This window comes from Aquarana catesbeiana, linkage group LG03, assembly GCF_042186555.1.
Source record: "Aquarana catesbeiana isolate 2022-GZ linkage group LG03, ASM4218655v1, whole genome shotgun sequence".
Taxonomy (NCBI): domain Eukaryota; kingdom Metazoa; phylum Chordata; class Amphibia; order Anura; family Ranidae; genus Aquarana; species Aquarana catesbeiana.
Genome location: NC_133326.1, coordinates 675,045,410 through 675,063,653, shown reverse-complemented (window position 1 = coordinate 675,063,653; position 18,244 = coordinate 675,045,410). Strand labels below are relative to the sequence as shown.

General features: G+C 44.4%; 1 protein-coding gene across 1 annotated transcript in view; it reads right to left on the bottom strand.

Moving 5' to 3' along the window:
* Positions 1-2,082: 2,082 nt before the first annotated feature.
* Positions 2,083-18,244, bottom strand: part of STAG3 (STAG3 cohesin complex component) — a 127,447-nt gene continuing 111,285 nt past the window's right edge. Inside the window, exons 30-32 of the mRNA XM_073622889.1 lie at positions 12,911-12,994; positions 8,539-8,629; positions 2,083-2,316 (exon numbers count right to left, since the gene is read on the bottom strand). Of these exons, the coding sequence (XP_073478990.1) occupies positions 2,269-2,316; positions 8,539-8,629; positions 12,911-12,994 (223 nt within the window). The 3' untranslated portion in view covers positions 2,083-2,268. The remainder of the gene's footprint in view (positions 2,317-8,538; positions 8,630-12,910; positions 12,995-18,244) is intronic.

Sequence of the window (18,244 nt, the reverse complement as noted above, 5' to 3'; positions counted from 1 at the left end):
ATGTTCAGGTGTTTTAAATAGCCTTGCAGGAGTTAAATGTCATTTTTTTTTTGCATGTGTGCACTGTAATATTTTGTTCTGTTCTATGGTCTTATGGCTGCACCACCTTTGTCTGATTGCAGTAAAGCCCCCCAGTGACACCAATCAGTACCCATCAGTGGCACCAATCAGTGCCCATTAGTAATGCCAATCAGTGCCGCCCATCAGTGCCGCATATCAGTGCCCATCAGTGCTGCATATTCGTGCCTCCTCATCAGTGCCCATAAGTGCCGCCTCATCAGCGCACATCAGTGAAGTAGAAAAATTACTTTGTTATAAAATTTACTGACAGAAACTAAGAGAAACTTTTTTCTTTTTTCAATGTTTTCGGTCTTTTTTCTTTTCTTTTTTTAGTAAAAGATAAAAAAAACCCAGCAGTGATTAAATACCACAAAAAGAAAGCTCTATTTGTGTGAAGAAAATTATTAAAAATTAATTTGGGTACAGTGTAGCATGACCGTGCAATTGTCATTCAAAGTGCGACAGCGCTAAAATCTGAAAAATGGCCTGGCCAGGAAGGGGGTGAAAGTGCCCGGTATTGAGCTGGTTAATGTGACTTTTTTACACTCTGTGGCACTCAAGTTGTATCAAAGTCGGACCAAAGTAGTGCAGGAATCTTTTCTAAAGGCATACAGACTGGAGTAGTATCAGTGAAGACAGCTATCATAGGCAAACATTGAATTTCACATGTCATCTGACTTGGGGTCTCACAAGTCTAATCCTATTTGGCATCAGTGTGAACCGAGCCTCATACTTCTCCCAACACCTGTTTACTTTAAGCTGAACTTTGGGATAAAGAAATATTGCCCAACTATAAAAGTCATGTGTATTCTGTGCAGTAATCCAGTTTTAAACTTTCTCCCTGTGCAGAAGCTTCCTGTATAATAAAGACACTGCTGCTCTTTCTCCTTGTGCAGGGTGACTGGCAATGGCGGCTGGTGTTTTCTTTTGGGGGGGGGGGTTGGGGGAGCGGCACCCACCCCACCCCACTACTGTTTGCCGGTCGGTCCAGCACTTACCCCATCGGCGGGTAGCAGGCAACGTGGTGCAGCGGCTCTGTGTCCTCTCCTCCATGGCGGCTTCCAGCTCCTCCTCCTTGGCATCCAATAGGATCGCTGGTCCTTTCAGCCAATCGGGTGACCGATTGTCAGAACCCGTTTCCTGATTGGTCGGGAGGAGGATCAGTTACAACAGCGAATATTCATTCTGTTGTAACACACCTGGGTGAAATCAGAGCGCACTCTCTGCGAACCGAGGCCACCCTATATTGAAGCCTATTAGAGCCTCTGGCCGATCACTCAGTTTTCTGAGCTCCCGAGCAGAGAGCTGTAGACTGTCAGTCACAGCTCTCTGCTATGCCCCCTCCTTGCTCATTGGAGCGCTGGACTGTGGAGGGGGCGGCCAGCTCAGGCTCTCATTGGCTTGCTGAGAGGCGTGCCGGTCCAGGCACCTGGCGGATCCCGACTTTATTGCCGCGATGACGCGGTGACTGGACTGACTTCTGTGACGTCAGCAGAGAGCGGACTTCTGCCGAAAACGGACCACAGGAGTGCAAAACGAATTGCACTCCTGTGACCCATAGCGAGCTTTGGCTGGACTTCTCCTTTAACATCCCCTGTCACACTTGCCAGTTACAGGCTCTCTTCTCCTCCCGCTGTGACAGTGTGTGAGTAAAGGACTGCTGATAACCGGCAAGCTTGTTTACATGTGATCAGCTGTGATTGGACACAGCTGATCACGTGGTAAAGGGCCGCTGTGATTGTTGTCAGTGGAAGGAATTATGCCTTAAGGGCCGGATGAAGACAAGCAAAGGGCCGCCTCCGGCCCCAGGGCTACAGTTAGGAAACCACAGATCTACATATATGTTGACAATATATGAGAAAATAAATGATACACACAAAGCTGACACTTAAAAACATATACCCAATGCTGCTTAAACTATTTTAATATTTTTTTTTCATTTTAAAGATTTTATCACTTTAACAAGTAGAAGCCAAGAACATTTTAAATTCAAACATAACAAAGCTTCATAGAAAGTGGCAAAGAAAACAAAAAAACAAAACAGACTGCTGTATATGAACAGCACAGCAGCAGCTATCAGACATAAGAGAAATGAGTATGAAACGTGTCACTGCGCTCTGTGTCTACCTTGGTGCAGGATGTCTGTCACAATGGATACGTGTCACCCTACAGAGACATGGAAGCACAGTATCTAGTGAACGGTATCTGTCACTCTTCATTATCCAGGAGGGCGGAATCCAACAAGTCAGGAAGAAGCTGTAGGTATTACAAAGAAAGAGAGAATCATCGTGTGAAATAATATTTAGGGAAGCAAGATTCGGTACAGCAGAGCTGGCCAAGCACAGAGTGTGAATGGTGCTAAAGCTGTGTGATCTTCGTGAATACATGGCTCTGTACATGGGGGCCATGAATACAGCAATTGATAAACATACACAAAATATATAAATTAACCATTTGCTGCCCGCCGGCTGTCATATGACGGCCAGGCGGCGCGGCTCTCGTTCTGGGAGAGCGTCATATGACGCCCTTGCCTTCCCGGCCCTCCAGGGGGCGCGCGCACCTGCCACGTCACTGGGGACCCGATGTGCGTGCCCGGCGGCCGCGATGTCGGCCGGGCACCCGTATTGCCCGGTAACAGAGCAGGACCGTGGATCTGTGTGTGTAAACACAGATCCACGTCCTGTCAGGGGAGAGGAGACCGATGGTGTGTTCCCAGTACAGAGGAACACCGATCGGTCTCCTCCCCTTGTGAGTCCCCTCCCCCTACAGTTAGAATCACTCCCTAGGAAACATAATTAACCCCTCGATCACCCCCTAGTGTTAACACCTTCCCTACCAGTCACATTTACACAGTAATTAGTGCATTTTTATAGCACTGATCGCTGTATAATGTGAATGGTCCCAAAAATGTGTCAAAAGTGTCCGATATGTCCGCCGCAATATCGCAGTCACGATAAAGATCTCAGATCACCGCCATTACTAGTAAAAAAAAATATTAATAATAAAAATGAAATAAATCTATCCCATATTTTGTAGACGCTATAACTCTTGCACAAACCAATCAATATATATGCTTATTGCGATTTTGTTTTTACCAAAAATATGTAGAAGAATACATATGGGCCTAAAATGAAGAAAAAATGTGTTTTTAAAAAAAAAAAATTGGATATTTATTATAGCAAAAAGTAAAAAATAATGCGTTTTTTTTTTCAAAATTGTCGCTTTTTTTGTTTATAGCGCAAAAAATAAAAACCACAGAGGTGATCAAATATCACCAAAAGAAAGCTCTATTTGTGGGGGAAAAAATGCTAACAAATTCATTTGGGTACAGTGTTGCATGACCGTGCAATTGTCATTCAAAATGTGACAACTCTGAAAGCTGAAAAATGGCCTGGGCAGGAAGGGGGTGAAAGTGCCCTGTATTGAGGTGGTTGAAGACCATTGTCTTAGAATTAGATCATAGCATAAAAGTACACTACATAATGTGGCATAAAATATCGTCCTCCATGTTTGTGACTTTCGAACAGAGTGGCATAATAATAATTAATCCAACTGAGCTAAAATCAAATAGACCGTCTATATAAGACATAAGATGCATCCAGATATGCCCGACATGTTTCATGGCTAAAAACCACTTCCTCAGGGGTGGGTGCATCTAAATAAATATCTTTCCCCTGCTTTTTTAGAATGTAGTATGCTCTTTACTTTGAGTATTTACTTATAGTTGATTTTTGAACTTCACAGAAATGGAGCCCAAACAATTTACCGATTGGGTCTTTTCCAACACCTCACCCCCCACAATGTGTGTGTGTGCGTGACTCTGTGGTGGGTCCAATCTACCACAGTTCCCGGTATGGACACTATAGGCAGCCTCCAGGTTTGGGTCTCACAGGTTCCAGGCTTTGTTCGTATGTGAGGATAGTTTATTACTGTCTCTTACATAATATTTTATTATATTGGCTTATTTATATTTCTCTTGGATTTATTATTATTGTACCACTCTGTTCGAAAGTCACATAATCATGGAGGACAATATTTTATGCCACATTGTGTAGTGTACTTTTATGCTATGATCTAATTCTAGGACAATGGTCTTTAATATATATATTTTGTGTATGTTTATCAATTGCTGTATTCAATATGAGACAGTTCTTCACTGTCCAGATAATAAATACATATATATTTCTATTTTTGACAAATTTTCTGGCCACATTGAACATGCTTCATTTAAAGTCCCAATTTGCTGCTTATTTACATTTTATTAGGGATGGAGGCGTAGGTTTTTCTGCATCTAATTTAAAGAGGAGTTCCACCCAGGGGGGCTGTCAAAAAAAAAAAAAAAAATAAAAGTCAGCAGCTACAAATACTGCAGCTGCTGACTTTTAATTGGACACTCACCTGTGCCAGGGTCCAGCGATGCGGGGGATCGAAGCCCCGCTCGTCCCCCCCCTCCGCTCGTCGGCGCCGGCATTTCAACTGTAGGTGCCAGGCTGTGGCTTCACAGCCTGGCGCCGCGCGCCGTGATTGGCCGCTCAATCACCTGGGACCTGTAATGGGTCCCAGATGATTGACAGGAGGGAGGGAGCAGAGCGGAGCCCTTCCTGTGCCGAGGGGGAAGTGATTTCACCAGCCCAGGCAAAGGAACAGGCAGACTACGAGGGACCACCTAGCAACAGGCATTTAGAGGTAAGTGAAAAAAAAAATATCCAAATGTTTTTTTGTTTTTTGTTTTTTTTTTAGAATTTTTCCAGGTATTTTTGTTTTTTGGGTGGAACCCCACTTTAAAGTCCCACATTTTCCCGTTCCCCTTCCCCGATTCTTTTTCAACGATTTCTAAATCCGCACACATGAGGTGGATGGAGGAATCAACCTCCACCCCTGGCAAAGGACATCGTATTCTGACAGCGGCTCCCACTGCTTTCAGAATACACTGATCAGTGGCTGCAACTGCTGATCAACAACATTTTTCCAGCGTGTCCGTTGGACAGAAGTGGATCCAATGAACAGGGAGGGCCCCACACACAAATCAAAATTCGGTGAGCTCTGTATTGTGTGATAATCTATGCCCACCGCAATTAAACCTTGCCCTTTTTTTATCTACCCAAAGTGAGTGGGTGCATCTGAGGCTTAAAGGAGAAGTTCACCTTTTTAAAAAAAATAAAAATAAATGCACATCTTATTGCAGGTAAAAAAATGTGCATTTATTATTTTTTTTTTTAATTGGGAGCCTGGAAAGCATCACACCCACGACTGCAGGCTCTGTGTGTAAACTGTTTGGCCATACACTGTACAGCCAAGTAGTCACACATTAACGGGAAGCATCAATGAACTACCACAAAGCTCAACAGTGCTGTGGTAGTTCATTGAGAACTAGAAGCCGACAACCGCAAAGGCTGCTGGATCATTAAAGCAGAGTTCCACTCAAAAGAGGAACTTCCGCTTATCTGTCTCCCCCTCCCCGGTGCCACATTTGGCACCTTTCAGGGGGAAACAGGTACCTGTTTTTGACAGGTCCCCCTTCCCCACATCCAGAGAAGGCCATTATACCATTAGAGGTTGAATCTTGTAAATATCATCAGACTCAGAGATCCCATTTTTTATTAACCACTTAAGGACCAGCCTCGTTTTGGATTTTTAGGTGTTTATATGTTTAAAACAGGTTTTTTTGCTAGAAAATTACTTAGAACCCCCAAACATTATATATGTTTTTTTTTTCTAACACCCTAGAGAATAAAATGGTGGTTGTTGCAATACTTTTTTTTGCACCGTATTTGCGCAGCGGTCTTATAAGCGCACTTTTTCTGGAAAAAGTTCACTTTTTTGAATAAAACAAAAAAAGACACCAGTAGAGTTAGCCCATTTTTTTTTTATATTGTGAAAGACAATGTTACGCCAAGTAAATTGATACCCAACATGTCATGCTTCAAAATTGTGGAATGGCGTCAAACGTTTACCCTCAAAAATCTCCATAGGCGACGTTTAAAAAATTCTACAGGTTGCATGTTTTGCGTTACAGAGGAGGTCTAGGGCTAGAACTATTGCTCTCGCTCTACCGATCGCGGCGATACCTCACATGTGTGGTTTGACCACCGCTTTTCATATGTGGGCGCTACTCGCGTATGCTTTCGCTTCTGCGCGCGAGCTCGTCGGGACAGGGGGGTTTTTAAAAAAAAAAAAAATATTTTTATTATTTATTTTACATTATTTTATTTATTTTTACACTGTTTAACCACTTCAATACAGGGCACTTAGACACCTTCCCGCCCAGACCAATTTTCAGCTTTCAGCGCTGTCGCAATTTGAATGACAATTGCGCGGTCATGTTACACTGTACCCAAACAAATTTTTTTATCATTTTGTTCCCACAAATAGAGCTTTCTTTTGGTGGTATTTGATCACCTCTGTGGTTTTTATTTTTTGCGCAACAAATAAAAAAAGACCGAAAATTTTGAAAAAAAACAAGTTTTTCTTTGTTTCTGTTAAAACTTTTTTGTAAATAAGTACGTTTTCTTCTTCAATGACGGGCACTGATATGGCTGCACTGACGGGCACTGATAAGGCGGCACTGATGGGCACCGATGAGGTGGCACAAATGAGGTGGCACTGATGAGGTGGCACTGACGGGCACTGATGATGGGCACTGATAGGCGGCACTGATGGGCACTGATAGGTGGCACTGGTATGCAGCACTGATGGGCACTCATAGGTGGCACAGATGGGCACTTATAGGCGGCACTGATGGGCACTCATAGGTGGCATTGATGGGCACTCATAGGTGGCATTGATGGTTACTTATGGGTGGCACTGATAGTTGGCACAGATGGGCATGGATGGGCACTGATAGATGGGCACGGATGGGCACTGACAGGTGGCATGAATGGACACTGATGGGTGGCACTGATGGCACTGCTTGTTTGCAGTGATGCCCCTAAGGGTGGCATTGCTGGGCATCACTGCAACATAATGGTGCCAATCAGTGCCCATTTGTGGGCACTGATTGGCACAGATTTGGCACACTGGGCACATGTGGATGGCCATGGGGTACATACCTGGCCATCCACATGTTGCCCCTTCCCTGGTGGTCCTAGTGGCGATCCCTGGTGGTCCAGTGTGGTGATCTGAGGGGGGCCTGCGCTGATAAACAATCAGCGCAGACCCCCCCTGCCAGGAGAGCCGCCGATCGGCTCTCCTCTAATCGCGTCTGTCAGACGCGAGTGAGGAAGAGCCGATCAACGGCTCTTCCTATTGACAGCGTGATCAGCCGTGATTGGACACGGCTGATCACGTGGTAAAGAGCCTCCGGCGGAGGCTTTTTACCAAGATCAGTGTAGCGGTGTGTCAGACTGACACACCGCTCCACCGATCGCCGCGATGCGCGCCCCCGGGGGCACGCTGCGGCATGTTATCCTGCTGGACGTCATATGACGTCCAGTCAGGATAACAGAACCACTTCCCGGACGTCAATCCGCTATAGGGCGGGCGGGAAGTGGTTAAAAAAAAAAATGATGTCACTTTTATTCCTATTACAAGGAATGTAAACATCCCTTGTAATAGTAAAAAGCATGACAGGTCCTCTTAAATATAAGATCTGGAGTCAAAAAGACCTCAGGATATATGGGCATTTTAACTAGAAGTCAGACATGGAGTTATATGAAGGGTGGAAGGGATTTTTTATATTAAAATGAGGAATACACATAATCAGGTTGAAAAAAATAAAACACACAAGTCCATCTAGTTCAACCAATAAAAAAAGAAACAATACTTTTCTTTTTCCATGGATATGATCATTTTAAATATAATGCACAATACTGGTAAAAGTTTACTTTAATTGTAATGCCTTATATTACCTCCAGTCTATCAGCCCCCAACTTCTCTGGGGTCAGATGTTGATCTTCCCTGCAGCAGAGTCTTTAGAGTGATTTTATTTTTTTAACCAACAAACATGTTATACTTGCCTGCTCTGTGTAATGGTTTTGCACAGAGCAGCCCCGATCCTCCTCTTCTGGGGTCCCCCCACCGACACTTCTGGCTCCTCCTGCCTTCACCCAATAGCAAACTGCAAAGTATAGTACAGAGTGTCCCTATAGCAAGGGGCACTTTAGAACCACTTTAGAGCCTTTAGAACCACTTACTTCCTGCCCAGGACTACATGTCCCATGAGGCATTGCTCCTCACACATTCACAAGTTCTCAGGCACTTACTGACATGTATGCTCTGTGTACTGAGCTCTACGTGTGCTGCACTGTATTTCCTGATATGTAAACAATTAATGCATTCTGTATGCAGGCCAACTTATCGTCTGATCGATTATGAAAATCGTTGACAACTATTTTCATAATCGATTAGTTTCAGCCCTAATGGAAACCACACCGGACTCTGCACAGAAAGCGGCCCCGCATATATATGTGAACTCAGCCTTAAACAGATATAACAGGCAGAAAGCAGCACAGACGCCAACAAAGTTACTGTATACTGCACCTCCTCTCCAGCTGACTCGGCACTGCTCTGTACATCTTCTATCACCATCTGTTCATCCTCTTCCATCGGGTCCTCTTCCATCAGGCTGAGACTGTGGAATCCAAAAAAAGTGATTTGTGCATTTTGGCATATACTATTGATGTGTTTTGAGGGAAAAGAAGTGGATCATTTATTAGTATTTGTATTCCGGTACTGTTTTGCTTTAACGTAGATCTAAAGCAAAAAACATTTTTTTCCCAATTTTGAATAAAGTTAACCACTTCCATACCGGGCCTATTCTGGCTCTCCTCTCCTACATGTAAAAATCATCATTTTTTTGCTAGAAAATTACTCAGAACACCCAAACATTATATATATATATCTATATCACCCAAACATTATATATATATATAGATATAGATATAGATATATAGATATAGATATATCTATATATAGATATATATATATCTATATATATATCTATATATATATATATAGATATATATATATCTATATATATCTATATCTATCTATCTATATATATATATTTTTTTTTTTTTTTTTTTTAGCAGACACCCTAGGGAATAAAATGGCGGTTGTTGCAACTTTTTATCTCGCACGATATTTGCGCAACAATTTTTCAAACATTTTTTTTTTTTTGGGAAAAAAACTGTTTCATGATTTAAAAAATAACAAAACAGTAAAATTAGCCCAATTTTTTTGTATAATGTGAAAGATGATGTTACGCCGAGTAAATAGATACCCAACATGTCACGCTTTAAAATTGCACACACTCATGGAATGACGCCAAACTTCGGTACTAAAAATCTCCATAGGCAACGCTTAAAATTTTTTTACAGGTTACATGTTTAGAGTTACAGAGGAGGTCTAGAGCTAGAATTGTTGCTTGCGCTTTAACGCACGCGGCGATACCTCACATGTGTGGTTTGAACTGCGGTTACATATGTGGGCGGGACTAACGTGTGCGTTCGCTTCTGAGCGCGAGCTACCGGGGACAGGGGTGTTTTAAATTGTTTTTTTTTTTATTTATTTAATTATTATTATTTATTTTATTTATTTATTTTTATTTAATTTATATTTTTATTTATTTTTTTATTTTACTTTAGTTTTTTTAGTTTTACTTTCTTTTCCTTTTTTATTTTTTTGATCACTTTTATTCCTATTACAAGGAATGTAAACAACCCTTGTAATAGCAATCATTCGTGACAGGTCGTCTTTATGGAGAGATGCGGGGTCAATAAGACCCCACATCTCTCCTCCAGGCTGGAAAGCATGAGATCGGGAAAAAAAATCCACGATTTCATGTTTACCAGCCGCGAGCTTTGTTTACATCCGCGGCCCGGACGTGACGTCATAACGTCGCCCCCGGGCCTCCGACGGTCATAGAGATGACTGGTGACCACCCGGTCACCGGAAATCTCTATGGTCGTCATCCGGCAGCGGCCGATTCTTTCTCCGGGTCCCTGATGACACGGGAGAGCCCAGAGAAGCACCGGATGGCGGCGGGAGGGGAGGACGTCCCCTCCCGTCGCCTGTAAGAACGATCAAGCAGTGGAACTGCCGCTATGATCTTTCTTATGGTGCACAGAATCGCCGGCTGGAAACAAGGATATCTGAATGATGCCTGTAGTTGCAGCCATCATTCAGATATCCCCACTGAAAGTCATATGACGTCCTTGGGCGGGAAGTGGTTAAGCTAGGTTCACACTGCTGCGATATGATTTTTGATCCGGCTTTCAGTGTGATTATGTAGTGCTACTTGGATGCAACTTTGATAAGGTTTGTATAATCGATGAAGCCAAAATCGCAGTGGAATTGCATCAAAGTAGTACAGGAACCTTTTCCAAAATCGCTCCGTGCAGAGTCGCATTAATATGAATGGATACCATTAAAAACAATGAGATTTCTCTTGTCATGCGATTCTTTTGCGACTCAAGTCACATCTGAAATCACAGTAGTGTGAACCAGGCCTAAGGGAGTCTTATAACCCCCGTCAGGTTTTTTTTTTTCTTTTCCCATCTGGGTCCCTTTGGGGAAATTTTCCTTCACTTCATTTACTATAACCAACCAGGAGGTGAGAGGAGATCCCAAAGTAAGAGAATCCCTGCTTGTCACCAGAACCAGTGTTTCCATCGGAAGATTTCCCCTCTATCCACGTTCTGGGGACAACCCAAAATTTGGGATTTTCTTTAACCTTCATTTTTAGCGATATCAGTAAAATGGACAACTAGAGAGGGTGAATCGCTCCAATGGGGGCACAGACAGCAATAAAAACCCGACAGGGGTTGTAACCTCTCTCCACTATATTCAGAACTAAAAAAAAAAAAAAAAAGTTTTCCCTTTAGTTAGGGAACAAAGGAGAAGATCTCTGCTCTGGGAAACAAAGTAGACAGGGTCACCAACAGCCCAAATTTAAGCTGATTCAGCAGGAATCAGATGAAATACGAACACTGTATAGCCAGCTTTAGATTTCACCAGAATAGTATCATCACTGAAAGATTTCCCCTTTCTTCCTGTTCCGGAGACAACACGAAATGTTCAAATTTTCCCTCACTTTTTGTTGCATTTAAAGTGGTCATAACTAGCAATCAGCAATACATTCTTCACAGGGGTTCTGACCCTTCAAAAAGTTTGGCTCACACGAATACCATGGGAAGAGGAACCAGATCTGTGCTGGAGAAGTGAGTTTTGACAGTTCACAGTGCCACACATCACTGCCGCCTCATCAGAGCACACCAGCGCCGCCTCATCAGAGCACACCAGCGCCGCCTCATCAGAGCACATCACTGCCACCTCATCAGAGCACATCAGCGTCGCCTCATCAGAGCACATCAGCGTCGCCTCATCAGAGCACATCAGCGTCGCCTCATCAGAGCACATCAGCGTCGCCTCATCAGAGCACACCAGCGTCGTCTCATCAAAGCACACCAGCGTCGCCTCATCAGCGCACATCAGCGTCGCTTCATCAGCGCACACCAGCGCCGCCTCATCAGAGCACACCAGCGCCGCCTCATCAGAGCACACCAGCGCCGCCTCATCAGAGCACACCAGCGCCGCCTCATCAGAGCACACCAGCGCCGCCTCATCATCGCACATCAGCGTTGCCTCATCAAAGCACACCAGTGCCGCCTCATCAAAGCACACCAGTGCCGCCTCATCATCGCACATCACTGCCGCCTCATCATCGCACATCACTGCCGCCACATCAGCGCACATCACTGCCGCCTCATCAGAGCACATCACTGCCGCCTCATCAGAGCACATCACTGCCGCCTCATCAGAGCACATCACTGCCGCCTCATCAGAGCACATCAGCGCACATCACTGCCACCTCTTTAGCGCACATCACTGCCGCCTCATCAGAGCACATCACTGCCGCCTCATCAGAGCACATCACTGCCGCCTCATCAGAGCACATCACTGCCGCCTCATCAGAGCACATCACTGCCGCCTCATCAGAGCACATCACTGTCGCCTCATCAGAGCACATCACTGTCGCCTCATCAGAGCACATCACTGTCGCCTCATCAGAGCACATCACTGCCACCTCTTTAGCGCACATCACTGCCGCCTCATCAGAGCACATCACTGGCGCCTCATCAGAGCACATCAGCGCACATCACTGCCACCTCTTTAGCGCACATCACTGCCGCCTCATCAAAGCACACCAGTGCCGCCTCATCAGAGCACATCAGTAGCGCCTCTTCAGCGCACATCCCTGCCGCCTCATCAGAGCACATCAGTGCCGCCTCATCAGAGCATATCACTGCCGCCTCATCAGCGCACATCAGTAAAGAAGAAAAATTACTTAATTGCAAAATTTTATAACAGGAACTAAGGTTTTTTTTAATTATTTAGTCAAAAACCCAGTGGTGATTTAATACCACCAAACGAAATCTCTATTGGGCTCCAAAAAAAATATAATTTGGGTACAATGTTGCATGACTGAGTAATTGTCATTATCATTGTCAGTCAAGTGTGAAGGCGCTGAAATCTGAAAATTGGCCTGGGCAGCAAGGGGGTGAAAATGTCCAGTATTGGGGTGGTTAAACCACAGTAAAATGTATTTCTCTAATGGTAAATTGGGTGGCACGGTGGAACTCTGAGGTGCAAGCCCTGCCCCTAGGAGGAAGGAAACAGAAGGGCATTTTGGTTCCTCTTCACAGCTGCTTTTGCGGTCCCCACCTTCCCCCCCAAAATAAAATATTCAGAGAAATGTTTGCATTACATTTTTGAGTCCGGGTTTAGAGAAGTTTAAAACACCATTGAGAAATCTATGCAGAAATATACTCAGTGCAGAGCTCCTGGAACATTTTGTCTTCCAGCTTTCACCCTGCCATGGTAAATGTCCCATTTTTGGGAAATGGCTCACCTGTGCATGATGCTGGGCAGTGCGGATGACGTTCCTCTCTGAGGTCTCGGTATCTGCACAGGGCGACGGATCTTAAAAGATCCACTAAAAATAAAAAAAAATAAAAAAACAGAAAATTTTCAGTTTGCGGACTGATTGCCCTAGAAGTGTTCTGGGTAAACATAAGTGACCAGTATATCACACCATATTACCTCATCAAATTCAAGGGGAACTGAACTCTGAAAGCTCTGCCCAAAAAAATACAGGCAGATGGCAAAAGGCATAGTCGCCAATTTTGCCTGTCGCCTCCCTACAGCTGATCCTTACCCATTACTGACTTCCAAATACTAATACTGCACAGTGTCTCTATGTAGAGGCAGCCATCTTTGTAGCGGAAGGGCTTTTTGCCTTCCATATCAGAGCCTCCGGCAAGGAGAACAGTGAACAGCACAATGGTAACATCACCGAATCTCCTAAGACTAGCATTCAGGGGCAGCAGTGCCTTAGATCTCGCACTGCAAATATACAACTATGCAGATGTATACATAGGAGTGACTGGGCACATTCACATACCAGGAAGTGCGCTGCTTTTTTCAGGAGGAATTGCAGACAAAAGGGTATATTTTTTTTTTTGTTTATTGCTTGGGCACAATTACCGTATTTATCGGCATATAAAATCAGGGGAAAATCGTGGGTGCGTGTTATACACCGATCCCTGCTGTCTCTGAGGGAAGAGGAGCGAGCGCCACTGAATTACATAGAGCCGCGATCTCCTGTGTACCCGGTGCTCCGTCACTCACAGCCACGCCTTCTGGCCCCGCATTGAGCCACTGTTCTGTCTATCATACAGTGGGGCAAAAAAGTATTTAGTCAGCCACCAATTGTGCAAGTTCTCCCACTTAAAAACACAAGAGAGGCCTGTAATTGTCATCATAGGTATACCTCAACTATGAGAGACAAAATGTGGAAACAAATCCAGACAATCACATTGTCTGATTTTTGTAAGAATTTATTTGCAAATTATGGTGGAAAATAAGTATTTAGTCACCTACAAACAAGCAAGATTTCTGGCTCTCACAGACCTGTATGTTCTTCTTTAAGAGGCTCCTCTGTCCTCCACTCATTACCTGTATTAATGGCACCTGTTTGAACTTGTTATCAGTATAAAAGACACCTGTCCACAACCTCAAACAGTCACACTCTAAACTCCACTATGGTGAAGACCAAAGAAGAAGGACACCAGAAACAAAATTGTAGACCTGCACCAGGTTGGGAAGACTGAATCTGCAATAGGCAAGCAGCTTGGTGTGAAGAAATCAACTGTGGGAGCAATAATTAGAAAATGGAAGACATACAAGACCACTGATAATCACCCTCGATCTGGGGCTCCACGCAAGATCTCACCCCGTGGGGTCAAAATAATCACAAGAACGGTGAGCAAAAATCCCAGAACCACACGGGGGGACCTAGTGAATGATCTGCAGAGAGCTGGGACCAACGTAACAAAGTCTACCATCAGTAACACACTACGCCGCCAGATCCTGCAGTGCCAGACGTGTCCCCCTGCTTAAGCCAGTACATGTCCGGGCCCCTCTGAGGTTTGCTAGAGAGCATTTGGATGATCCAGAAGAGGATTGAGAGAATGTCATATGGTCAAATGAAACCAAAGTAGAACTGTTTGGTAGAAACACAACTCGTCGTGTTTGGAGGAGAGAGAATGCTGAGTTGCAACCAAAGAACACCATACCTACTGTGAAGAATGGGGGTGGCAACATCATGCTTTGGGGCTGTTTTTCTGCAAAGGGAACAGGACGACTGATCCGTGTACATGAAAGAATGAATGGGGCCATGTATCGTGAGATTTTGAGTGCAAACCTCCTTCCATCAGCAAGGGCATTGAAGATGAAACGTGGCTGGGTCTTTCAGCATGACAATGATCCCAAACACACCGCCCGGGCAACGAAGGAGTGGCTTCGTAAGAAGCATTTCAAGGTCCTGGAGTGGCCTAGCCAGTCTCCAGATCTCAACTCCATAGAAAACCTTTGGAGGGTGTTAAAAGTCCGTGTTGCCCAGTGACAGCCCCAAAACATCACTGCTCTAGAGGAGATCTGCATGGAGGAATGGGCCAACATACCAGCAACAGTGTGTGACAACCTTGTGAAGAATTACAGAAAACGTTTGACCTCTGTCATTGACAACAAAGGATATACAACAAAGTATGGAGATTAACTTTTGATATTGAACAAATACTTATTTTCCACCATAATTTGGAAATAAATTCTTTCAAAAATCAGACAATGTGATTGTCTGGATTTGTTTCCACATTTTGTCTCTCATAGTTGAGGTATACCTATGATGACAATTACAGGTCTCTCTCATCTTTTTAGGTGGGAGAACTTGCACAATTGGTGGGTGACTAAATACTTTTTTGCCCCACTGTATGAGCAGGGCCAGGAGGCGTGGCTGTGAGTGGCGGAACGCCGGGTACACAGGAGATTGCGGCTCTGTGTAATTCAGCGGCGCTCACTCCTCCTCTTCCCTCGGAGACAGCAGGGATAATCCAACACGAGCGAGGCTGCAATGATTGGAAAGGTGAGGCTGCAGATGGGCACTAAGCAGGGTGCATTGATGGGCAATTTAATGGCTGCAGATGGGCACTGAGCAGGGTGCATTAATGGGCAATTTAATGGCTGCAGATGGGCACTGAACAGGCTGCACTGTTGGGCAATTTAATAGCTGCAAATGGGCACTGAGCAGAGTGCATTGATGGGCAATTTAGAGGCTGCAGATGGGCACTGAGCAGGGGGCATTGATGGGCAATTTAGAGGCTGCAGATGGACACTGAGCAGGGTGCATTGATGAGCTGTGACCCTAATTTTGCTTCAAAGTTCTTTATTTAAAATGTAAGTTTTTATCCTTAAACTTCCCTCCTAAAATTGGGGTGCGTGTTATACGCCTCTGCATGCTATACACCGATAAGTACGGTAACATTTATAACTTTCCCTACGACATAGCAAAGCTTCATTTTTCTGAGTTTAGTCTCGCGTTAAATGCTACAGATTTCTTAAAAGGGTAATGGATGGAGGAACAGAATTCAGTGAATTTCTAAGATAACAGAACTGAAATGCAGGTGCCCACTAATACATTTGTTAGTCCTCAAATCCATCTCTGTGTCCCCATGGAAGCCCTTTGTGGATCCTTGGAACAGGCTGGTGTCATCTATTCCCAGAAGTCAGATTTATCTGTGCTCCCTGATATAAAGAACCAATGTAGATGGGCTTTTGTTCACATCAGAACTGCTTCTCCCCAAACAAGAGAATGGGAAATGCAAAAGCACCTAAAGCAGGTCAAACACAGGTCGACTGTACCTGCAATGACTTTGGAATGACCTCAAACTGACCTAGCACGCTGCAGTTGCTCATCAAAGCCCATCAACCCTTGTCCTAAGCCTGTTCATATCTATAAACTGTCCAATGGCAAAGTCTCCACTGCCCTGAGTCACTGGCATTTGACAGTTGATTACCAGGGGTGGGGCTTAAATCTGACCTGGAGAGAAGAAGTCGAGGCCATGAGTACAGCCTGATACAAGGGCCAAGACCCGCTTGTCTGTCTTGGAAGTGAGTCTGAATGAGTGCCCCCATAGAAAGCATATTTATATAGAGCCACTCGCTGGAGAGGAGGAGCTAGAAGCGCCAGTGCGGGGCTTGAAAAAAGGAGGTTTGGGGCCGCTCTGCACAATTCTATTATACAGAGCAAGTAAGTATAAGTTGGCGCCTAGCGGAAGTTCATCTCTCCCCCCCTCCCTCCCTGCAATCTTCTGGGACACCTCAAAGGTCCCAAGAGATTGTCCGGTCAGTCTTAACGAACAGCGTGGCTCACGCATGCGCAATGCGCTACCCGGCTGTGAAGCCACAGCTGGCCGCTCACTTGCAATGCCGGCGCCACGGAGAGGAGGGGGAGATAAGCGAGTCTTCGGGCGTTAACAAACACTCTTCTGTTATATTTGTCCAGGACATGGTTATGCAGATCTCCCTCACCCTCCACTATAGTTGTGACGGGAAGACCTCTTAAGGTAAAGTTAAGAGATACAACCCCTTTGTGTGTTCGACATTCTTAGGTGGATGTTACAGTGATAAAAAAAAAACCTGACAAAATAGTGGATTCCAGCATTGGAATCCCGGCACTGATATCTTTTGTCTGTGGCACACCCGACTCCAATATAGGAGGGGTGAGTTTTCATACTATCAAGTAGGTTTACATGAGGGTAAGGGTATTCGCTGTTTTAACGTGAAAAAATACACATCGATTTAACAGTTTAAAAAAAAAAAAAGTTATATTCTCTGTGTTATGTCGAAATGGGGCGCTCACAAACTGCGCATGCGTGTGAGACATACAATCTTCCGGTATGCGTTCCACTTTCGTTCCGCGTTCCACTCACTTTGCGATGGGTGTTCTGTCGATATGAAATGCTCGCTCCCGAATAGCACATGCGCATTTAAAGAAACGCCGCTTGCTCAACAAAGCAGCGGCTTTTCTTTAAATGCCGCTCGTAGCTGCGCATGCACTATTGAGAGCATTCAATATCGACTAAACTCCGTCGCAAAGCAAGGGTATGGGACGCATACTGGAAAGATTGTATGTCTCACGCGCATGCGCACTTTGCGAGCGTACCATACCTACAGAGCGTCACTTATCCACACAATGCCGGCATGCCGGTATTGCTGTCACATTTGCTAGTGCCCTCAACCAAACTCAGACACCAGTAAAGCCCAGAAAGGTACAAGGAAAATACAAATGACATACAGTACTGTGCAAATGTTTTAGGCAGGTGTGAAAAAATGCTGTAAATGAAAAATTATTTCGGAAATAGAAGTGAAAATAGTTTATTTTTTATCAATTGACAAAATGGAAAGTAAATGAACAGAAATCAAAATCCAATCAATATTTGATGTGACCACACTTTGCCTTCAAATCAGCATCAGTTCTTCTAGGTAGACTTGCACACAGTTTTTGAGAGAACTCGGCAGGTAGGTTGTTCCAAACATCTTGGAGAACTAACCACAGATCTTCTGTGGATGTCGGCTGCCTCAAATCCTTCTGTCTCTTCATGTAATCTCAAACAGACTCCATGATGTCGAGATCAGGGCTTTGTGGGGGTCAAACCATCACTTCCAGGACTCCTTGTTCGTCTTTACACTGAAGATGCAAAATATAAAGTGCAGCGCTAAATTAAACTGAAAACGTAAATGACACAATGCCTACAAGAATGTGATAATTAAAGTGCAATGATCAATATGCAATCACTGATGTGACTGATATACAAATATAAAATTCAAAAAAATGAGAGAATGAAAA